The sequence below is a fragment of the Cephus cinctus genome, unplaced genomic scaffold (genome assembly GCF_000341935.2).
Source record: "Cephus cinctus unplaced genomic scaffold, Ccin1 Ccin1_scaffold0702, whole genome shotgun sequence".
Classification (NCBI taxonomy): domain Eukaryota; kingdom Metazoa; phylum Arthropoda; class Insecta; order Hymenoptera; family Cephidae; genus Cephus; species Cephus cinctus.
Window position 1 is genome coordinate 95227 of NW_014333322.1, and position 26323 is coordinate 121549.

At 35.8% G+C, this 26323-nt stretch overlaps 1 protein-coding gene across 1 annotated transcript in view; it reads left to right on the forward strand.

The window, feature by feature from the left end:
• Positions 1 to 4699, forward strand: part of LOC107270115 (membralin-like) — an 81770-nt gene extending 77071 nt beyond the window's left edge. The window contains exons 5-6 of the mRNA XM_025087547.1: positions 1791 to 2151; positions 2904 to 4699. Coding sequence (XP_024943315.1) covers positions 1791 to 2151; positions 2904 to 3100 — 558 coding nt within the window. The 3' untranslated portion in view covers positions 3101 to 4699. The remainder of the gene's footprint in view (positions 1 to 1790; positions 2152 to 2903) is intronic.
• The last annotated feature ends 21624 nt before the right edge of the window (positions 4700 to 26323 follow it).

Consider the following 26323-nt stretch of genomic DNA (forward strand, 5'->3'; position numbering starts at 1 on the left):
GGGGGTGTGATGGACCAGCTGGGTCAATTTATATGAATTTCGTAGACGTCGCTAAGAATCAAAAATATTATTTTTATTTTTTTTAATGTACTTTAATAAGGTGGTCAGTTTCATAAAAATTCGCGGCTCCGATTGTTTTTTTTTTACATTTTTCAAAGATTAGCGATCGAACGTTAACTCTTTTTTATCGTTTTGCTGGATTTATATTTTTCACCAGAGTGAAGATCCATCTTCAATTCTCTGAATCTAAAGTAAAATTACTACCCTATATACATATATGCATACTCTAAACACAGTCGTTAAGAATGCATTGTAATAGGTATCGTCCAGTTAGAGAGGACTATTGAACATTTGTGGTATTTTGGAGGAAAGGGATAATATAATCCTGTTATACGATATTAGGAATATTATGTCAGATGGTAGAGGGTATTTCGATACGAGATAGAAGTTTGGTTTGTTGGATCCGAAAGATACATTGGGTTACACTCTGGTCTGTAGCCCACCGACAGAGCTCTGTTTTGGTAGATAATAATCAGGTTTGGGAGGAGCATGGAGCAACAATAGGCCTCAGTCCAGACAAGCTAGTACCGTGTAAGCGAAACAATGCCGTAAATTTGTTAGCAGTCGGCATGTGACTACTTGTAAATATGTTTCGACCAGACTTTGCCGTCGGTACAAATCAAATCGTGGGCCAAAAGTATATTCGAGGTAGCATAGAAGAGGCATGAATACTTCATATTCGTTCGAACTGATACGAGACTTTGTCTCTGAGCGAAAAAAATGATTGTATGTATAAAGGACCAAAAAAATTGGCATAGTTAAATCCCGTCACATTTGAAATTATTGCATTAAAACCAAAAATATATATATTAGATCCTAGGTCGTCACATAGAAAAGTTGTACCGAATGATTTTTATGATCTATAAAAAAAATGTATGCACTGTATTCATGTTTCCTAAAGTATAATCGGCGGGGAATTCGCAAAGTATAATCAAGGATTGGTGTGAAATCGTGCAAAAGTTTAGAAGGTTGCGGCGAGTTCTTCGCGGGAAACTTTTATTGCATTACAATTGGTTAATACTCGTGACAGAAACAAGGAACGCGTGAGGGTGGAACTCATCGAGATCGAGAGGCCAGGGAGCACTGGTTGTCGGTGTGACTGGCGGGGCTGAGGTGGTGAGGATCATGGGAGGAGGAGATTGAGAGGAGCCTAACACAATGCTAGTGGCGATGCCAGTGAGGGTGTCGGTGGATGGTGGCAATGTGGCTGCTGAGTAAGGGATGATGAGGGATGGATGGTTGATTGCAAGTTTGTCGGGTTTGTGCGTCGATCGGTAACGCCGCAAGCAGATCCAGCAGCCCGTGTATCACTAGCGCTCGCTTGTTCCTGCGGCTCATGTGTAGCTCGCGAGCAGCAAATTTATATGGAAATCCGCCAAATTTGTTCCATGCTGCGCGCTCTTTCTCCCTCGACCGTGCGCATCCCTCGAGCTTTGCCTCTCGCTAACGCAATATTGGCTGCCCTGCCTTTTTCGAGCTATAACAACAACTTTATCATCCTTAACCACCGTTCTCCCACATGTTTTATGGGCGGTTAATGGGAGGGCTTCTGTAGTCAAGATCATCGGTCCCTTTTGACGCCACGTCTTTTCTCGCCATCTAACTCAATTTTCCGTTTGAAAATTTCAGGGATTTTCGAGGATCGATAGACACGTGGTTATATTCACGTAACGTTATTCTTTCGTGGCAACAACTTTTTAATGGGATTCTCGTCTTAATTCTGTTTTTAGCATTCTATGCTGTACTTCTTCCATCACTACGAGTTGCCGGTGATTCTACAGCAGGCACAGTTGCAACAACTTTTATTTCGAAATCATACGCAAGCAGCTCAGCCACCGACGCCCAGTACTGCCCCGACGACGCCTGGACCTTCACCAGCTTCCACACCGACGCCGATGCCTACCCCAAGTCCCTCGACGCCTACCATCGAACAGACCCAGCAGAATTATGTTTCGGAATTGTCTCAGCTCGATCCAGATCCTGATAACCCTGCCGAGCGTGTCGACGGAATAACTTCTTCAGCTTCTGCGTCGGTCACAGGGACAGCAGTGACGGCGGAGATGGCAGCTACGACGGTGCCTTCTGCACAAGGTCAGTTATTTTTAGCATCGTTTCTGAGGCTGAATATTCTTTTGATTTACCGGAAAGATAGGTATAACTTTTTTTTTCTTCCAAATGATCCGACCCTCATCATCTTTTGATATTTGCCTTATCTTAAGGGAGAATCCTATGTGATTAGTTTATATCGAACATGAAACGAAAATAATTGTATCTCAAAATATAAACTGAGTTATTGAATAAGAATTTTCAAATATTCGTCTCAGTGATATTATCATGCATAGTACAATTATTTGAGTAAAATATTAAAGTAGAATCATGTTCAGCGAAACTGCAATTTTTAATGACCAATTGTTGTATTAAGAAATATTATTGTTCTGCTAATGATATCTGAAAAATATCGAAATATTATTATAAAAGTCGACGATAAATATAATAATAGACCTTACAGTCGTTTTATTTTGACACAGAGCATACAAGGTGTCTAATTTCGAAACTGATTATCTTGAAAAATCGAGGAAATTATTTCTATTCTAGAATTAAGAACAATTAGAAGGAATGTTAGTAAGTGGTACAACTATTTGTGTCATGGACTAGCTTTGTGATCTAGAAATCATACAGAGGAAAATTTGTTGATTCCTCGTGACCTAGCCATTTGCAATAAGACTAAAAGTAATAAAGAAATAACAATCTTCAAACACCATATGCTTATATAAATAAAAACCAATAATTTCTTACAAGTTGTCAATAACTTTCATCTAACCATAATATTACTGTATGCTTAGCAATGAAGAGACAGAAAAGTGAAGAAGAGGCCTCATCATCGAGTAAGGTCGACACAGCATCAGTAAGTGCCTCGAGCATCGAGATGGACTCAAAGGTCCAAGGGGAACAATCCTCGTCAGAAGAGTTTGAAGTGATCGAATGCTCGCACACGTCTAGAAAGGAAAGAACCGCCGAGGACTTAAGCGAGGACGCCTAGATGAAAAGGAGCAAAGGGAGACGAACGATGAGATGGTAGAAAGAGTGAGAGGAAGTGTGAGAGTGAGGAAGTGTTGAAGAAAGAAGTAGGAAGGAATATCGTGAGAGAAGTTGATTCGTGCCGAAGGCGATCGCGGGCGTTCTTAAATGCGACCGAGTCATCCCCCAATATTAATGAAAGCACTTACCCGAAGAGTTACTGATTCGAAATATCTTTCGATAATTGGAAATGTGCACACGTGAATTTCTATTGCGTCTATTCGCGAATAAGTTTTACAAAATGCGGATGCTACGACAGGGAGAAAGAAAGAGGATAGACAGAGTGAATTCAGAAGTAAGAATTTTTTCTGTATAGTTTTTTTTTAAATATCTTCATGGACGACTTGTAAGTGGCTAAAAGGAAGCTTGGAGGCTTTAAGAACACAGATAAGGAGAATTGCGTGGTGATTTTTTAATGTAATTTCCTTTGGAATGGTTTGAATTGCACGCGACTCCTGCCCGAGTTTCTATGTTGATGATAATCGACAATGAAAATATGTATATCTAAGTGTACGCAATACGGAGGTGTATTGTAGAATTTTCATTTTTTTTAAAATTTATTTGTCCATACTGCTTGGAAATCTGCGTAATCGTGCGCTATGACGGCAAAAACATGTCGAAGCTTTCAACGAATTCGATGACTATACAAGTTTCGTAGAACTTCTTCAGAGTTTCCTGTCAAAAGTATTTAACGTCTTAAACGACAAAGCCAGTTATATCCTTTCAACGATAAGCATACAGTAAGCCTTATATGATTAGTAAAGCCCTGTCCCATGACTATGAGGAGGAGGACATTAGTGATAACTAATAAGTAATAACAATTCAGAACATGTATAAACATTTATCTATAAGGTCTATTGTAACATTAATTCGGAGACCGTATTTGTTCTTAATTATTTTACATCCAACGTGAATTAGTACCATTGCCGTAATTCGTGTTCTTGGTACAATCTTAGCGATTGTTAACTTTTGAGAAAAAAAGCGAAAAACAAGCGTGTCAAAAAAAAGGATTTAAGATTAATGTAAAGACAAAGAGCCAAGAGCATTAGGCAGAATGATTCTTCCGTCATAGTGTACAGCAGCAGCTCCTCTCCTTGTCAGCATTTTCTAATTACGCCGAGATAACGATAAAAAAGAAATGATTAGTTAAGTGATTTAGGAATGAGCGAGGAGACAAAATTTACTATATACAGTAGTAGTTAAAGCTATTAGGAAGTGACAACAAGGTACTTATTGTATTTATGCATATTTATTGTTTAATATTGATAGTTGTCTGTGACAAGTGGGGCGGAAAACTTTAATACGAAGAAAAGGGTGGGAGTGCGTGCGATTGTGTGCTTGGGTTCCTGTGTGGCTGTATATGCGTGCGTGTGTATAATAACGAGAGGTATAAAAGAACAAAGTAATAGAACGCTCATCTTTTTTGTTTTATCGTTCCGAAGCAACACATAGGTGTCCGCTTTTGTAAAATAATTGCCCGATTTATTTATATTTCTCAAAGTCTCTTCGGTTGTACATAATATTAGTATACTATACAATAAAAGCAAAGCTCTTACTATAAGTTTTCTTAAACCTTTTCATTGTTCATATTTTCTTGGCTATATTTGGATTCGGATGAATTTCAAATGTGCATCTTTGCAAAACACTTTGAATGGTAAGACTTGTATACTTAATTTTTGTTGGCAAGTACTTATAAATAATCCTCTTACGTGCATTGATTATATTCATATTTCCTTTATCTATGTTATAGCCATATCTAAATAGTAAAACAATTTGAATTCTGTGATAACTTTTGTACACGATCAATTTATTCCTGCTTGTAATTGTATATTTACCCAAGAAATATACTTACGATTACATAGTTAAGCAGTTACAGGCTATTTCAATAGAAACTACATATCATGCTGTTTTTTTATTAGCTTTTGCTTGCAGGCCACGTTATGTTATCTGCATCACAAAAACAAATTGGCATCGACCCGATCATTAATTTTGTAGCTGCACATTTAACGTATACAAGGTCTAATGAAAACAGTAACGTAAATAATAAAAAATATTTGTAATCAATCTTCACTGTTCACGGTATAATAGGATTTTTGAACTCTGGACTCTAATTGATTGGTTTGTGATTGGATCAAATTTACAAGCAGGAATCCCTTCAGGCGAGTCTCGTGGCTATTCTAAATATTCCTCGTGGGATTTCTCTCACTACATTTAAGAATACAGCAAGGGATCTATAGTATAATCGTGAATTTGTGTCAGAGCAATTCTCAAGTACGTCGAGGGCCTAAACTGGAATTCATAGAGAATGTGCATTCGAGTGCAGGCTCAAAATAAATCAATCCAAAGTTTAGAAACTGTACAATTCTTGGGACACGTGGATGATCCTGGGGTGAATTACAATCGCCTAAAAAAAAGTATAATACGTCGTGACGCTTTGGTAGCTGGTATTAGGTAACCTGTAGAAGTGAAGGAAGGAAATTCCCCAAGAATTGAAATTGATCGTTCTTCACCATGGGACGAAGTGAGTGGCGGATGCTGAACTTGTCGAATGGCGCGACTGCTGTCCCAGAATAGACTAGCTCGCAGACAAGCACACAGGGACGCCTTCGAGAATCAAACAGGTGGCGTAAGTGTACAGTACCGGAAAAACGTTTCACCTTGTGGCACTTAAAGACACACAGGACATTACTACAAATGTAACGATCTATTTTCATTACGGTATAATTACGAGTGAATCCTGCTAGTAAGTCGATATCACCCCTCGCCGAACACGTGAACCGTCTCCAATCTATCTGTCTCTTCCACCTCCTCTTTGCCATTTTAACCTGGAAACGAAAGCCTTTCTCTAGCTGGTGGGTGACCGTCGCACCTTGTGCCCTTTGGAGGGATATAAGGATGGCTAAGGCTATATAAGGGTGGATAAAGCTAAGAACACTTCTGAGCCATCGATTTATATGCTACTGGTTTTACTTATACATATATCTGGTACTCAAACTGTATTTTGTAAAATGAATCCTTTTTTTCTTATTTAGGTACAATCGCATAGACAGTGTGGACGTGTCTTATGCAATTTCACTCACTCTCTCAACTCAGTCCAAGTCTCGCTCTCGTCTTTCTTCCTACTGTCATCTCTCGTTCCTCTGATTTCTCCCCTCGCACGTTTATCCCCCTTGGTTCCGTATCTGTCTATTTATAACACGAATTCTCATTCGTTCGATCAACAGCCACACGCAGTCGCGTTTGTTCTTTCCTTCATTCTTTCTCTTGCTCTCTCCTTTCTTTCTAATATTCACTCCTATTCCTTCTCGCTACATCTTCACACGTCGATCACTAATCGTGCCGCCTGACAGTGGTTGTCAACCGCCGCACTCGTCAGTGCTCTCAACCAACGGTGCTCACATGAGCTCGCGATTATTTCTTTAACGAGTATTCCACCTTAGTAAGATTTATGATGCTCGTTAGATTTTATAGCGATATTATTCTTGAATAAACTAGAATACTCAAGATTGCGTGAATACGGTTAACAAGTCGTTTTACTTAATCAGAATGCAACGAACCTGGATCTGATTTTAAACTGTCTGACTCAGGTTTAATTAACAATTGATTGCCTCGTATCGAACTGTACAGCGTTATTTTGAGTATGCTAGTATTTCCAAGGTAACGCCTTTACGATATGCATTGATTTACACGAATTGGCCCACCTTCATCATACCCCAATATTTCCGAACAGGATCGTCTGTATCGTATTCTCATGTATCTATGAATTACGGATTTATTTTGCAATATAGAAAAATTTGTTTGTAACGTCAAGGTACCTTGCCATCTCAAAATAATTAATTTGGCGCGCATATTTTTTTTTTAATCAGATGTGCTGAATACTTACAAATGTTACAGTATCGACTACATTTCGAACATGAATTTCCTTGTAAATTTCAACAGGATTGGTACACTGGTTCGTTCGGAATCTATGATACAAACAGTTGTACCCGCGTGTGTGAAAACTACATGTACTGACATACGCATACGACTTTTGCCACGATGACTGCACAGGGTATTCCCATGAAATCGATTATTCTTCGAGGTTCGATTCAACCGATGTATTGCATTATGAATAATATCTCTAATTTAATTATATGAATTAACATGCTGTTGATTGATATTGAATTTTTAACACGACAAAGATATCACTGAATTTGTCAGTATTTTCTTTAAAGAAATTGATAAAAATATATTGATAATGTATATACATATACAGTCTATACCTGCCTAGCAAGTGATATAGCCGAAAGCACTTTCAAAGCGTATTCTTATATGCACGATGATCTAACATTGAAAGAAATCAATTTTCTTCCTTTGCAACAATTTTCCTATCGAAATAGAGGGATAAGGTAGATTTCAGAGTTATACTTTTTCCAGGAAATGTGCAGCGGATGTATCGGGATTTGAAAGGGTGCGCTGAACAATACAATGTATTTCGGTATTAGTGGCGTGCCGGACGGGGGTTGCTCGAGGGAAAAAGAAAGACTACAGGGGCCAAATTTGCATCCTGCAAAACAACCCCGGACTACTTTATTTGATTGGCTGCCCACAACCGCTGGCGTTATTTTGCCTTTCCGAGAACGCACACTGTTGCATACAATCTACACAAATACCCAGGACAATATTCGTTCTCCAGCATTCTCTTGCTCTGCCTTAAAAGTAGAGCTATTTTAGCTATCTCTTGGATATCGGATTGATTTCATCCATTTGAATCAAGGACTCGTCGACTAATTCACTTTTCCTATGAATTTTTCATCTGGAACAAATCATTAGCACTTGTAGTCTATTCTTAATATTTTGTTGTTATTTTTCATAAGTTGTTTCTTAATTTTTCTTTACTTCATTTGAGAGATATAAAGAGATAACATCCAGATAAATTTGATCGGTTTTCTCAAGGAGACGCCAAAATAGTTGCCAATGGCTTTGATAATCTGCACATTGCTTTACTACTGCATGGCTTGACGATCGATTACATCCTGTCCGGTGTTGAAGCTTGACGTCGAACAATCATCTGGTTTCATAAAAACGGCTTATCCGGGAAACAATGGACTGTCGTTTGCACGACAGCCATGTTCATCCAGATATTATGGACGCCTCAAAGTAATCGTACCTACCTGGCTGCCGCCCTGCTTGCTTGGCTGCTTCATATTAAACGATTTTTTGCTCTTAACCTGTACAAGTATAGTATCTTTCAATCTACATTTCAAATTCATTACTTTTCTATGTCATAGAATAACATGTTTTTTCATTACCATGCTTTAGATGCATGGTGACGTTACTGTACAAAATTCTTTTTTTTTTCCTCGCGATAACTTTATTTCAATTTATTGTCTACAGTAGCGGTATCTTTTGTTCTAGATAAAAAAAAAACACTCGTTCTGGCACCAGCGCCTAAAACGCTCATCGCAAGAACTCAAATTTTAGCAATAACTTACTTTTATCCATTTACGTTCACCAACTATTAAGGGTTCTCATTAAGCACTAATATATGTATGCTGGACAAAAACGAACCCGATATCTTTCAACTTTTTTTTTTGGAGCAAGATTTGTCTTTCGTTCTGCGGTTTTTTAAGGGTGATGCTTTTACTGGTTTCCGGTACGAGACCCTTTTGCATGAACTTCCGTGTGATTTGATTTGGGTCCAGACACTTTATTTCGGACCTACTCCTCCTTCAAAGCATTGAAACTACGAGTTTGGCAACTTTGGGACAGTCGTCGTAGGCACGTCCGGTGCAGATGTTACGCAAACTGAAAACCATGAGAGGACCAGGCGCAGTCGGAAAACCGAGAATTCACAGTAGTATTACATGTTCGTGGGTCCCACATCGTTCTTCTTAGATCAAAGGAGTTCTTCTCGACCTGTGCAATCGGGCTTGACGAGGGTCCTTGCCAGTTTCGATTTTGAGCACAATTCACACACGCACAAAAATAGATTGGTCTTCTCGCCTTTGGCTGCAGATCATTTTTGCCAAAATTCTATTTATGATTGGTTACATTCCTTTAACAATATTATTGTACGATTTCGAATGCCTTATAATATTAAAAGAAATCGAATTCCGAGTGTTCTGAAATTAGAAAAGTTCGATTCAGCTAATTAAAAATCTTATTTCTTGTATACCAAACCTGTACCGGATGAAAAAAGTACAGAAAAAGACCTTGTTTACGATCAAATCAATTTCTACATTTACTGCTCAGTAGAAACTCTAGAGAATTGCATTTTATTTTATACAATTTCAAAAATGATTTGTGGTGCCAGCGATTGTTTGAAATATAACGATAATTATGCATTTAAGTGAATTAACCCTTAAATGAATTATTTATTTTTATTTTCGATCGGTTTAATTCACAGCAAAAAACTGTAATTCGAACCTTCAAGAATTTCTGAGAATCTTCATTTTGACAAGGTAAAAGTGACATTTGACATTCGCGAAAGAAAAAAAAAGTGATACCACTCGATAAAATATATTAACGTGAACGTGATAATTCTACAACTGCATGCATTGAGCGCATAGCGATGAGGTTGAGGTGATTTTTGAACGGTATGTTCAAGTTTTACAACGACATGCGTTTAAGGGCTAAAGATATCACAAAGTGAATATAAACTGCGACAGTCTATTTAATAATTAGTAGTTGCTTCTGATTTTAGTTTCACGGGGTTATCGCCCGACCAATAAATTGATCCCCTAGGTGTAGGTAGGTCCTATTATACGTTGGCGAAGGGGTGACATGAAGTAACGTGACACGATGATGACAGGGTAGAATGAGAGAATGAAAAGAGAGAAGCGAGAAGGCTGGGGATGGTTGGCTGTAGGGGGGACTGGCTGGCTGACTATGGGGATGGATACGGGAATGTTATCAGGGCTAGAATGGAGTATGGGGCATTGGAACTGAGAGCGGCCTGTGTTATCGAGCGACGCACCGGGGCGTCGAAACGAAACAGCGCCGTGACGTTCGAAGGCTCAACTAAGATTTACGCTAAAAGCCACCCGCACAACCGCCTAACCTCCACTAAGTTAAAGGTATTGTCCAATGGCCTGCGTACCGTTCTCTACTCCCATTTCCTTTGAGTGATTTTGCAAATCAAAATTGTATTCATCATGTCGATATTACATCTTCTTAGTAATACGCCACCCTTTACAATTTTTACTTTATCCAGAGACCCTAATGCGCACTTCTCATTAGCTAATATTCTGTGAAATCGATGCCGGGAAGAACAGTGTTTTTCTTATACGCTTACTATTTTTTACGCTCCTGGTTGGAAAAGTTTTTAGATCAGAACTCAAAAAATCTCTAGGGAAGGGGGAGCGCTTAATTTTAATATTTAAGAGTGTCTTAATGAGTTAGATGTTTTTTTTTCTAATTAATTGAAGCACGAATATTATTGTTTTTTTTGTCTTCGATTAAATGGCTTTGCTGCGTTTTTTGTTACAAAATTCTGTATGATATGATTTTGTAGAGAATTGAATTTCCTAGGAAAATGTCCATTGAGTCAAGCTTGTAAATTGAAACGGTTGAAGACTGTAGAGGTTTAAAGTTTATATGAATATTCACCTTCAAACGACTATCACGGCTAAATGATTGACGATACAAAAGAAATTTAAATAATAATTTTATAAAGAATTAAATTCTCAAAATAAACCCCTTACGACCGAAACTGTAAATTTAACTTGTGATTTTGTGGTATGATTGAGAGTTTTAGAGAAATGTAATTCAAATCACATTAATATCATTAGAAACAGAAAAAAAAGCATAGGAATTTGCGGTACATGATGCCATTTTTTGTGGATATCCCAATTACTAACTAAAAATTTGGTCAAATTCAGTCAAATTTGATGTATCATACTTGCTGAAGTCATGTTTTTCTTTAAATAGAATTTTCTAACTTTTGAACATTAAACAATTTTATAACGTTTTTTGTCCATTCCATGGTCTTTCAGATATATTGAATTGAACCGTAAAATTCCTCGATTTTGAAATCGACATATTTCGAAAGAAACTTAAAAAAAGTTCTAAAGCAAATTATAGTCACTCCCAATGCGTACGTTTTCATGTTCCACAAGTTCTCCCATATTTGAAAATAGTAATAATTTTGACCTTATCGAAATTAGCGGGAATGCCTCACATAAGAGGTGCTACGAATCAAGCTCCCCTACTTTATACTGCATTCCATAGAATATTTAGTATCCCGAATACATACCCACTGAGCAAGTACAGGCCTAGGTAGGACCTCGACGGATCCTTGATTTTCATAATGAAGTTTCTACTTAAGATTATTTTATGTGCCGTTATTATTTTCAGGTAACGCGAAATGCTTTGCAAATTTATTAAAATAAAGTATACATAATTATACATTTAGAATTAATTACAGGTTCGGCAAAATAATTTTTTTAGGAAATAGGGTTCAAGGAATGTTTAAACTTTTTATTTAACTTCAATTATATTTTTAATAGAAAAAAAATGTAGCCGCTGGCCGAGCAGATACTATGAATAGTGAAATAATTAATTGCTTGTTATATCTAGAAGAATACAAAGGCGTGCGTGTGCCTGTTAAGAGAGCCGAGAGTCATTAGTTAATTACTGGATTCTCCTGCGGTTATGTTTCTTGTCCCATGGTTTAAATTCTTGTTTGCGACGATTTCAGACTTCTGACCGGTAGGACAATGACGGCCGTTGTCTATCGATATTCTTTATTTAATTATCTTTGTAATATGTTTTAACATTCTTCCACATATTTAACTTTGTATCACGTAGGTCATAACTTTTAAACGGTAAAGATTTCTCTGCACCATACAATTTCTGTCATAGTACATTTAATAACTGTTCTATGATAATGGAGGTTGAAGATCACGTGACGATACTTTTAGTCTGTCTGACCACTAATTTAGAAAAGTATCGAAGTATCGAAACCAGCTGACACAACCTTGTACAAAATGATGTATTTTTTATGATTATATAAGTAGAAAAATGTATATGGAATTGTAAATAGATTCGAATGAGAATAAGGAAAAACGTGTTTATTACAGAATTTGTATAAAACTATTATCTCGCATTTGACAATGAATACATAAGATACTTAAATCTAAGTAATAGTACAAATATGTAAAAAAAAAGAATAAACCTTGTCTCACAATAGTATCAATACAAATATTACTTTACATTTAATACTGCATTATATTTTTTTGAAATAATTTTTAGATTTTTCAAATATTATTTCTGCACTGATTTCTTTAGTTTTCAAACTCAATTTTTCGTTACATTTAAATTGACATAGTGTAATACTTAATAATGTTTTCAATTATGTTCTAATTATATTTTTGACAATTATAATCTGTTTAACGGAAAATATCGTTATTGCCACGAATATTTCGAGTTGATGCTTTTTTAAACTTGGATATATGATATATCAAAATTTTCATATGGGTCACATATCACTTGCAGTTTCATCAGCCTTTTGAAAGTCATTTTACAATTAAAGCCTAGCTCATCCATTTTTCATAGAAAACCGGAATCGTTAGTATATTGTCATATATGACAAAAACATCGACCAATTTGTATTTTGGACGAAGGGATATTTCATCGGATACTTTGAAAGGGTCTCGTTAACAACTATTTTATAATTTTTGTATGCGAACATTATGCCTGTGACTAATCAAAATATAATTAAAGTATATTTTGTTGAACCATATTATCATTCGTAATACAAAAATTACATTATGTAATTTTTTGTATCGCAAATTTATTTTACAAGTATTATATATTATACGATGAAAACTTTTCTAATAACTTACGTATTGTAATTTTATATATCAATGATTGGCTATCAATATCGATTAGCTGATATTTACTAATAAGAACGTCAACCTTTCTGACACACATATACGTGTCTGCATATGACAATAGGAGTAAAAATTGTTTGTCTGGCACGGTATAATATACAACTGAAATAGGTCTGGCAGGTCTAGTTTGAGTATAATAGTGACTCCCTGAAGTGTCGCGGAGTCCGAAGATGGCTATCGTGTCCAGAACAAGTCTCGCTGAACCAGACTTCTATAACGATTATTTTGTTTCAGTATAGGCGTTGACTGAAGAGGTAAATGGACTGGGTATCTTATGGGATATGGTGTTACGCGAGCCTGGGTGTCGCAGACACCTAGAAATGGACTTTATCCGTTGAAATTCTGTATACATATATATATTTTTTACATATCAGATTTGCATGACACGGAATACACGAGCCATCAAGTATTCATATTCCGTCAACGGCATAGTCCAAATCTAGCGGAGCTCAATTTCCGTGAATAATTTTACCTACTGAGATAAAGACGAAATCCAAGTAATGATTTTGGTTGCAAGTTTGTAAGTAAAAAATAGTTATAAAAAATTATTAAAAGTATATTTGGTTCGTCAATTCTTTATATATTTTAATCACACTGATCCCACGTATATTTGATTCGATATTAATTTGAGCAAATTAACCCGGCCTAACTCGCGCGGAGCGATGACGTTACCTCAACTCAATGCTCTTTAAAGGCGGCATAAAATCGCATGAGCATTTATGGGTTAATTAATAGAACAATTACGTATTGTTTACTTGTACAGTTAGTATTGTATCTGATATAACTTTCGTATACTCTATCAGCATATATAATCATATTATCAAAAGCTTTATAATTGGTTGGCATAATTATTTGTATTATTGTGACACCAAACGAGATATACTCAAGAACGTAATCGAACGGAAGCAGTACCAGAGACATTCGGTGGATTTCCTTTTCTGGAGAATTCGATATTGTAATTACAAGATCAAATGGTCGACTAACATGAATTTGGTCCCCGCGGCACTTTCAGATCAGCGCCTCGATTCGTAATTAACTTTGCGATGACATCAAGCCTGTTAGCATGCCGCTGTGCACCGTTTTGCCCTACAAAGGCTACCTACGGATTGGTAGCAGACTTCGTCTTTCATCTTATAATCCACCTATTTAGTTATTTCGCCACCATTACCAATGTTATTTGGGTTACAGCCTTACGTGGAGTAACTTGGTCGATTTTTCTCGCTTATAAGACTTTCAAAGTCATACAGGGTAGCAGAAATCTAAGGAACATCAGAACACCATTGAGGGTGAGGTAGTAGATTGAGCTACAATTTCTGAAGATCTTATTAAAAATGAATGTATTTTATGAATTTTGAAAAGACATTACATAGATAAGAAAAAACATTAGATAAGATAAAAGTAATACAGACCCGAGGATTTCACAGAGGAGAATTCACAGAGGCTATGAAAACATTTTTGTCAAACATGGTATGATTTTTCTGATTTTTGACCTCGGCGATTTAATTTTCTGGGAAGAGTTGGTGGCATATTTTAATGAAAAAAAAAAAAAGTAATTATTTATTAATAAGTAATTCATTTTGTACAACGCCACAAATCCTTTTAAATGTCACCGCTCTGTACGTTACAAATATAATTTACAATTGTTCTTTCGTCTTTCATCTCATCATCTGGAAAGTCTTGCTTGGTATCGCTTGACTCCATTTTTTCTTCTGCGTCTCGTAGAAATTTAATTTATCAGAAAATTTGGCGAAATCACTCGATTGAAAGTTACAGTAGCAAACTATGTGGACTACTGTGCTCGATAAAAATTCAACTTGCACTGTGGCAAGAATGGCATGGTACGTTCCTCGTGAGGATGTGGCGTAAAATTGGATGACCCTTACAATTTTATCGTCATAATATCGCCAACTACCACCTCACGATTCAGCAAACTTGCATTTCAAATCATGTCCTTGGTAAAAATATGCGATAATCCTTGTAACGAGATATCAGTCCGCGCGTACCGAGCACCGGTAAGAATTTCAAACATCATGGTTCAATAGTTCGCCACTAATGGCGTTCTAATGAAACCATCTCTCTCCCCGCCTACAGATTCCAGTATTCGCGTAAACCACCACGAGGCGTAAAGTCAAACTGTACTCGCCCCTTTCGCTCGCGGATCGTCCGACGCACAACATCATCAGTAATTGTTCGCTATAAGAGAGTACAGCAGTCGGAAGGGTATTTATTCTAAGTCCTAGTTATTGTGAATTTGAATAAATCTATAGGAAATATTGCTGGACCACGTGGATAACACTAATCGTGAAGACCTATGGAAAATTGAGATGCTGCAGATAAACCGATAAAACTTGGTAATTTAGATAAGGAACACAATTGCATGATTTTAAAAGTTTTATATATTTTAGAAACGAACATCTTAAAAATACCGAAAATTCGTAAGGGGCAAAACACTTAATGGTAACTTCGATCAACCCAAAGACCTAGAGCAACTCAAAGCGGCTGTTCAGAAAGCGGTTCACGATGTTTCTGATACTGTAAGCGAGCGTGTGTTTTATTATTTTAAAAAAGACTCGATTACTGTGCCAATTCAGATGATGTGCATTTCGAAAATTTATATCATTAAGTGTTTTGCCCCTTGCGAATTTTCGGTATTTCTGAGATGTTCGTTTCCTACATATATAAAACTTTTAAAATCATTCAATTGTGTTCCTTAATGAAACCTCAAGGTTTCTACTATTTAACCATCATTTCGTTTTTTTTTATTTCTGTACCTGTTCAAGCATAGTAATCACTTAGTTTTCACAACTTCCCATTTGTCATCCTGTATATGTATATACTAGGATGCGTGAAGGTGTAGTAGAATGAAGGTACGAATGGATGACTATTTTATAATTTTCTGTATGAATTACTCTTTTGATATTTAGAACTTATATTATTTTGACTATTTGTTAGTATACTGAATGGGACTGATTTAATGTTATTAAATTTTCTAGAATTTCGATGATTTTTATAAGGTAATTCACAAAAGTACATTGTTATTGTAACGGATTCTAATTAAATTGATAAAAAATACAGAATTTACCCTTATTTTGCACAAAAGTGATCTAGCACCAATACATTTCTCAGAAGCTCAGAAGCTCGGCCCAATCGAAGTTATATAGAAGGGAATTTAAGTTTCTCATTTTACCGAATAATTTGTGTCGAGTACGAATGAAGGAATCAGTATAGGCGACGTCGTTACTGTAGTAACTCGTTAGGCATGAACGTACCGTGGAAGACGTATTTCGAAGTGTTAATGCGCAAAGGTGGTAGGAAAACGCTTGAGTGCACCACCTATTCTATTTATTGACGTGGAATCGACATCGTATCCGATGAAACGCATGTCGTCCGTATCGTTCGTATGGCGGAAAGGCGTCGGGAATATTTCACTGTACAATAAGAACGTACGAATAATTGCGTTGACTTCGCTGCGAAGGAAGACGGTGAAATGAAAAGGATCGGGGGCCCTGCGATTCCTCAGAAGCACGTTTGATGTTCTGATAGGTTGTTAGAAGTATCCATCGACTGCTCTGTTGGAAAAAAATGAATGCTGGAAGATACAGACACGATCTTACTTGCGACAGAGATTCTCATTCTGGTATTTTGAGTTCCTGAGATTGCTAGTATTTGATGATTATAGGTTATAGTAATATAGTGTATTATAATTAGTAATTTCCTACGATGAAATGTGCAATGTGAAATTATCATTATACTTGACTTCTGTAAAGAATTATAGCTCTCTCTATATTGGTGCAGTGAACTTTATTGTAATTCGTCCATTGCTTAAAACCACAATAAATTATTGAATGATTTTCAAAATGTAATGCTAGTGGTGTTGATGTTCAAAGGGAAATGTTTTATGTAACAACTCACCGTGACTCATTCATAGTCACATGATTATGAAATGTTTAATGATTGCATATTATTAATCAATTAAATGAATCTTAAACTTGTGATTTGCAGGAAATTTCGATGTATCGCAAACCTGCTGAAAAAGAAATATCCCACTATCTAAATAATTGGATCACTCTATAGTGTTAGTGAATAATTAACAGCACGCATTGTATTACGATAAACTGGCAACATCCATACATATTCGCATAACCTGGCACAGAATCTCGAAATAGATTATGGTTGATGAAATATTAGACTGATGTATTTGCGTTTAAAAATTATGGAAATCGACGATATAGGGTGCGTTTAAAATTTTATAAACCGCAACATTTCATCATGAAATTCCGCAGTATGTCGCGAAACGATGTTGGTAATATTTAATAATATTGTTGTGATAATAATAACGTGACGCATAAAAGATGCGGAAAATTGAATAAACGGCGGAAAATGGGAGTCACCCTACTTTTTCTGTAGTGGGATTATTCGCTATCGGTTCATTGTCGATTCCTCGTGTCTTTCATGCGCGGCGCTTACTTCCCTTGCATGCTAAACACCCACCTTTCACTCTTCACTCTTCACTCACTAAGGAACACAATGGAACATTGTCATTGAGAAAAGGGTTTTGGTAATGTCAACTACTAGCTGCGATCATGCGAAATTCATTTGGACCAATCGACGCTTTGAATTGATTACACTGTTGATGAAATAATGAAATTGGCATAGTTGTTTCGAGTGAGTATTACACTGACCGTAGTTACAGCATTTAACTAAGATAAACTAAATAGGACAGGTAAAGCGGTAAATGATTTGAAGTCGATCAAATATGCGGTTTTTAGAAAATTAAGAATTGTGTCGTTGAAAGTTTATCCACTAGACGGCAGGACGTGACACGATCAACCCGCAACTAAAGTAGATCTCTCAAGTGAATTTATGAGAGTAATACTTTTACGTAGCACACTTTGATAAAAGTATGTAGCGTAGCGTGACAGCTACACTGTTTTTTGAAAAACTCGATTTTCTCGAAAAAAACTCGATATAATTTTGATATCAATACATACAGTTACGTAAGTATTGTGGTTAGAGTATACAAATACCCAGTACTTCAGAATATAAAGTACTTTATATGTATAAGAAATAATAAATGTTAAAAGAAGCAACAAAACTCTGTAAACTATACGATAATTGAATCAAATGTGATAGAATCTCACTGTATATGCTCAAATGGACTATAATTCGTTAATTTATTAATTTATATTTACGTTCCATCAACAAAAAATCAATTATACAAAATATAACAGTGGTTGATTGAACTTCAGTTGTACTTATATCAATTATTCACTTAAATAATTTGATTCAAAGTACGTTTTATGTGAAGTCTTACATATTTCGAATGATTAAAAATTAAGTAAAGATTATCGTAAATTATTATTGAAACGACAACGTCAAATTTTCCGCAAGCAATTGTAATCCAAATGAACTAATTTCGGTTAATATCATACAATCGTTTTTTCAATGTTTGAAGGACACTAGAAAACCAGAAGGGTTATCTATTTATCAGCTGTCTCCCGTGTTCCTTTTCCCATTGCATATATATTATACAACCGTCTGGAATTTTCTTCCTTCTTTCATATGTTCGTTATAATTCACTTTCGTTTCGTTTTTCATCTCTTCATTGATCTATTCTAATGTTGTCAATCATATAGACGCTACACGGTTCTTTGAAAGGATATGTACTTCAATCCAATTTCGAATCACTTTTCTTCGGATATGCTCAATTTAGCGGGCGTTTATGTATGTACATCTGGATACTGATCAAATTTCAAACCTTAATATGAATTTTAGTGTGACAAAACGAATTGGTGTGAAGATATATATATCAAAAGTGCTTGATCCTATTTTTGACTTTATTTTGTAACTTTTATTTCAGGAAAATATATATTTTATAAGTATTAAAAATATATGCGCGTGTTACATATTTTTTGTTATTTTAGATATTTCTTTGTATTAACGCTTTGTGTAGTTATTAGACGATTAATTTGTGCTCGTTGTCATTAAATTAAATATTTTGCTGAATACAGAAATTGTTTATCTGCTGTTTACTCACTTATCGTACTTTTCTCCTGAATCTAAAAAATACGTTCATTTAGCCAGAATACAAACACACAGAATTTTACAGTAACAGTCTAAGAAAATTTATAAGTCGCCCACCTACAGAATTGCTTGAATCATTACAATTAATAATTTGTACATTATCAATATATACAATTTAACTATAAACTAATTGTCATGTAAATGTATCCCAGCAGACAGTAGCTAATTAATTGTAAATAATATTTCTTATACGACTTCCATATTTTACATTTATTCACCATCATTCAGCTATATATCGTATCGGCAGGGCTTTGTCACATTCGCTTCTGGAGTTTAATTTTCAATAAAAGAGGCAAAGTGATGGCTGCTGGTGGGTTGCTAGTAACTTCTAAGTTGAAGGGAACCCAAGGTGCCGACTGGATTCCAGCTTTTAGGGTTCCGACTTATTGCTACTGCCTGAATAAATTTAATTCCGCCATTCTCGCAGTGCTGCTTTTCTATTCTGCCTTCGCTAAGAATTTCATCTTTGTACTGTATCGAAGTCGACTCTTTGACATCACCAAAGACAGCGTCCTTCGGCAGTTCACCGCCAAACTCCCTTTTCCATTTCCTCTATAACCCTAGTTTACAATTCTTTTCTTTTGAAAATTTATAGGCAGTTCAAAATTAAAAAAAGTCATATATTTCTTGAAAGAAATTTTGTCGATTTGCAAATTTATTATTAGCTGTGAAACCAAACTATTAAAAACAATATAAATAATTATATAATTTTGTTGGAGAAGAAAATCATTTAATATTATATTGCGAATAAAATGACTGTGCGAAGAAATTATGCATACATAATATAGTAAGACATATAGTCTTCTCTTTTTCTTTTCTCTAAATGTATACAAATTACTTAAATCTGCTATTATCACAGAATTGCTATAGTATATAAATCACTAATTGAAGAAAGCAGATAAACGGAACTATTCTTTATCTCAACAATAATGACTATCTACAAATTTCAAAAGTGTACAACATATATGCAAAGATTTTTTTTAACATCGTACATACAACTCATGTCCATAATATTTTCCAAACGATCAACTATTTATTGACATAAGTTTCAAAGCAAACCTGCAGATTGCTATATAAAGTTTGGTCTTGATGTTCGCTCAAAAAAATAAATAACTCATAAAAATCAAGAAGCAGTGAAGATAAGTATGTAAGATGTACATAAAAAAAAAGTTTCGTCGTACAGGATGCAATGAGACGAAAATCGCAGGGCGTCATAGGAAATCGCGGACGGGTAGCTATATATGTATATTGTGACCGATAAATATTATTTATGACCGATAGATAATTCTAGATCCTTAAACGAGAATCACAATAGTCGGAGGCTCCACGACCGGTGCTTTTCAACGAAATACTCAACATGCGCATACATACTTCAACTAGAAACACGAAATTTAGTAATTTCGTTGGGCGCCAGGCACCTGAGAGGTGCCGTTGCACGGACCGAGACAACTCCGCGATACTCTGGCTACTCAGCCCACGGTAATGGAATATTACTTAAAAAAATTATAAGATTGATAATATTCGGGACAAACCGAGTTTGACAATAACAATAGATATGATTCGTGGTCATATTAGGAGGATTCCCCTAGGTCGACTTGAAGCGTCGATGGTATCATCCCGTCAAGTTTGGACCCTTTGCGACCATGAGGCCCCTCCATCCAGCATCACCCTCGATATTCCAACCTTCGTTCTTCTGGGTTACTTGGATCCCAAGTTTCCGGGAGAGTGGTTCGATTCGATCGTCCATCGTGCCAGGTTTTACATGCGTCGTGATACATAGATAAAAATAAAATATAATTAATTATGCTACTTGAAGGAAGCATTAGTGACTCTGGAGCGTGGATTGTCAGTGCAAGTGCTTTATAAAACGAGACGTAGATTTGTGTCGTAATACGCAAAACGGTATCCTAATATTTGTGGAGGGACATACAAAATGTAACGTCACGATATATGTATATACAGAAATCTACGTGTAGACGACGAAACGTGGTAAAGTACGTACATATATAAGGTTGACCTATCCTATATTGTAGAGATATTTTGGGAGAGTGTCCGAGAGGATTGCCGGCAAAGAAGAGAATCGCGAAACATCGACTTTAAGTCACGAAGAATCCGTTCACACACCATTAGACCTGTGCTGGGTAGATGTAGCGTCGCGGCGTAACTTTACGTGCGTGTAGGAAGGAGTTGGTGAGCGTAAGAGTAGCAGAGGTGTCCCGTACTACTCTCATCGTCGGGGATACCGCGCTCGGCTATACCCTTCGCGAAGAAGGGATGCGTTATAAATAAAGCGCACCACCTGCTACACACTGATAAACTCGAAAGGCTAACCATGCACGAAACAAAGGTTAACTTTGACGGGCATAACCCCTCGCATACAGGGTGTCCCAGATATCTCTCGATATGCCCGTCAAGCCATTTTCATGTGGTCCTTTTCGACGTTGACGCGAATCATCTGCAAGTGGGTGTTAACCAGTCAAGCAGCATGTTCAAAGATTACAGTGACGTCGACTGAGAATTTGAACATTCATAGGATTTTATTCATGTTATTTCGCTCGAATGATTATATGGCGTTTTAGCTATTGATGAGTTAAAATTTAAGGAGGAAAGTGTGGATGTACTTATTTTCATATTGTGATATAACACATTTTTCATATTTTCTAACGATCCCCTGGATGAAGTGATGAATTAACGTTATAATTAATCGAATGATTCATTAGCTATATTTCAAATTTTCCACGTACGCGTATTAAAAATCATGTCATTACTGAGATTTCATTGTTAAATAATACAACTTATGGATACTTTATAAATATGAAATTTCTCCTGACAATAGTGCCTCTTTGAAAAACACTGATAAATATTCGCGATATAAAAGAGAAATGAAAATGATCAGTTAATAAAACATTGTCCTCGGAATATGCTCCCCAGCAAATAAGAATAATTTTCTCTATTACAAAAATATTAAATAATATACACAATATAATTTAATATATATTAACGACCTACTGGTACACGTTATACCGTCATTGCGGGCAATGCAAATAAATTCTACAGATTTCAGAAATCTTATCAAAGTACATGTCTCATAACCTCATACGATGGTTATACGATCATGAAACCATTGATTTGGCCAATGACGATTTGACAGAGACAGAAGAGACGCTATTTGTAAATCCGATATTTGGCTGCCGGGAGAATTTCCTAACGGAAACTTCGTGAGATGGTAACGCGGCAGTCGAAGATGCAGCAGCGCCGTGGTACAGCTACGCCTTGTCGACCGACGAGTACCAGTATTCAAGAGCACATAGGTACCATCAAGGATCGTGGTTTGGATGCAGCACGGCACACATAATCATATTGGCATTCTATTAGGAGGCGTCTTCTGCCTGGCAGCCCTAGCTACCTCTTCAGTCTAACCTCCCACCTATAGCCATTCCACACCCTATCCTACTTTTCCTCTTCCTCCTCCTCTTGCTCATCGTCCACCCTCTGTCCCTGCTGCACGTCAATCGATAGAACAACGTGATTATAATATCTTGCTCATCCGTCAAAATACACCCGTGTAAAAATTTGTTTGTGTGACGTTCGTTCTCGTCACCTCTCCCTTGCCTATTTGCTTTTTCTTATTCTCCCTTATTCTCTGCCATCCCTTTGCCAAGTTGAACCATTCGCCACACCTCTTAGCTACACTTTAATTTTTTTTTCTGTTTGTTCATCACGCGCTCGATTTAACCAATAACTAATCGCCAAACTCTTTGCTTAAGAGGACTTTAATGCCTTTCCGATAGCCACTACAATCTACGCTCACCGATTTTCGTCTTGGAACATTCCATGGGTGGAACGAGAAATATTCTCATGCTTAGAATATTTTATGATATTGAATCACGGGGAGTAAAAAATGTTACTTGTCAATTGAGTATGTTTCACGCGTTCAAATTTTCAGTGCAAGCTTCTTTGTTATTATGGATCAATTAAAATTACCTTAACTGGACACATATTTTATTGCATATTTAGTTTACGAAGGTATAATGATTATGGTACGAAAGGCAGTTGGTAACTACGAAGAGGATTCGTAGTTAATAGTCAGAAGTAGCTTTCACGGAGTTTCTTTATTTGATTAGTAAAAAATCAAGCATTTTGAAGATTTGTAGAAAATTGTAGAAATAAAAACTGGTGCTGTCAGTGAACTCCGAATTAACTTTCTGTTGGGAACTTGATACGTTTTCCTACGTTATAACTCACAGTAAATATGAGTTCGAGTAGAAAGTTAATGAGAAGCATTTAGAAATAACGACAGCATGAACATGTGTGCCCATCACCCCCCTATAATAGATCAAAAGTGGAGTAGTGTTTACGTATGGTAAAGGTCGAGCGACGGTAGATCATCCCTTTATAATTCTCCATCAACATTAATTCCTCTTCTCTTCTCTTTTCTTCATACGAGAGCGTACACACTTAGACTGAATTAATGTTTTCCCAACGATGCAACTGAAACTGCGTGTTTACTTTATCGTTGCGGCTGAATTGTGCAGCCTCTTGGAATATTTGAAGGGTTTGGCTGCTATTCGTCGAATTTACAGAACTCCAATTTTTTTACACGTTCCAATTCCGTTACCTGAAAAATCAGCTATATCCGGCTGACTACCGGACGACTTCATTTGAGATTTCATCCGAATGCAGAGTAAATTTCGTACTTTTATCGAATTGAAATTCTGTTACATTTCCGTAGGCAAAGAAATATAAATTTGACCTGTGATGAAATTTGTACATTCGTGCTTCAACTTCCACCATCCTTTATATAGCAACGTGATTATTTTCGACGATATCGAGTGTAAAAGACAATTAAATAAGATGTATGTATATCGGGGACCAATCATTTAACGTTATTAAAAATTTAAAAAATAAAAATAAAATCGAGTTTTCAACTGTACAACTGTTCTGTTTTTTACCTTTGTATATATTTTCACCATGTTATTGTTGCAAAAACGAATTATTCTTGCGTATCCATTGCAGAACTGAAAACCCCGAACGATTGCAAATATTACTGTTTCATTTAAAATTTGGAATTGAATTTTTTCTACGAATTTTTATTCGATTGGTTCAGTAAATTTTGAATACTGATATTCGCGGCTATATGTAGAAACACACAAACATACACATTCCACAAAACCGTCAGAAAATTCATGCGATCAGTCTTAAAAATTAGAAATAATGTCACTCCCGTCGATTTCATTTGAATGCTTCTTCATTCATCACGCATATTCATTTCTGTTGTTCCTTAATGCGAAATCTTTTTTAAAGAAAGACAAGATCTGGGATCTTTGTTTCTCGTTATTCTCGCATCAAAAATTGATATACTTGTGAACAATAATAGCTTTTTCATACTTAGGTTTCTTTATACTTTCTCATTTCACAAGCATTGATGATCGCACGTGATGAACAATATATTCCAATGCACATTATGTCATATAATATTTTCAAAAATAAACTATGAAGTTGCTTTGATTCTTTTATAGTAAACAAAGCCCATATATTGTTGCTATAATGGTTACGATTTAAGCAGATTATTTGATAAGGTTGAATAAAGATTAATTTTTTTGCAAAACTTTAGTTAGATGAAGTATTGCATTAGAAATCAAATAGCTGTGAACTATAAATGCGTAGAGTTAAGAAATTATATATTTATTATACTTCAATATATTGCACAATATTTATGAGGTGACAAAATTCTGCTAGTTCGATGGTTACACGGCATTTCGACGTAATCAAGGGTGACAAGAGGTTGATGAGAATTTGAGAGTGGGGTAAGGGCGAAAGTCGGCAATATGGTTCAAAGGGATGGAGCAAGAAAGTAAGTGGAGAGAACTGGTGAGAGCTCAGAGAAAAAGAGAGAATAAGAGAGGCGAAAGGGAATGCTGCCTAAGAGAGAGGTTGTGATAAGAGTATGGAGAACAAATTCATGTGATCGGATGTGCGTGAAATTATTCCAAAACTTATTATTCCTGCTGGCTATAGCCGTGGCTATGGCAACGCGATGGGTACGATATGAAAATTAATACGCGCTCAGAAAACATAAAGTTTTCAGGATATTTTCCAATTATGAGTTCAGTACTGTTTGAGTATGTATGCGCATGCGCATCAAGGAAATCTATAGCTCGTTTGCTTTTTGAAATGTTATCTTGAATTCGCGAAGATTTTTCAAACTTGTAATAATGCAGATGGCATTATTTTATATGCACGGAACTCCACTGATCGGGCTTCATTATTAAGTCTAGATTTTAAATTTGTAATGAATTTAAACAGGTATAAGTCACATGGAATATTAATTTTTGTGCTTTTAATGGTCATGTATTAAGATGATTGTAGATTATTTTGACTACAGCAAATAGTACAAAAGGGGTATTGCTATGTTTCATATTGTTACGTGAAGTATATATAGGATATTCAATTTCAATTTTTTGTTTTTCAAAACTTTCACTAATTTCAATATCTCACAATTTTTTATTTTGTCAATTTTTATTTTCTTCTTTTTTTATTCAGGGAACATCTGAAAAGGTTTACATCAAATTCAAAGTGAGATGAAATTTTCCTTAGTTATTCTAAATTTTGTAAGTATAATTATAGCGCAAAAATTTAAGCAATTGATTTAATTTATTTGATTCTTAATTGATTCACTATATTTTGTTAAAAAATAAAGTTAAAAAAATAAAAAAATGTACATTTACAGTTGGGAGGAAAATTAAACATAAAATCAAATTAAACAAGTTTGTTTAACGAATGAAATACTACTCGAAACTATGCAACAATAGAATACCGCATATGCAATAAGGTGGTTGGCCCAGTCGTCAGCCATATACCGATATATATGTATATACAGTAGTGTTACAATACTGTAGATTTTGCTATAATCAAAGCGCACATTGACGATTACTGATACATGGCCGATAATTGGACCCTCCACTCTAGTAAGAGTTTATAATATTTAGGAACATATTTAAATTAAACGTTTATAATATGATTTATTCGCTTGAAGATAAGAGATATTGAATAAGTAAAACAAGTACTAATACTCCAAAGTTTTAAATTCTAAGATCATCTTAAAAATATTCTTAGAGTCAGTTGAATGGACAAATTTGTAACTTTTTTTACGATACGTACACAAATATTTAGATTTATATGGAGTTGAAAGTTGTAGAGAACTTATACAACTTTTTTGAGATCGC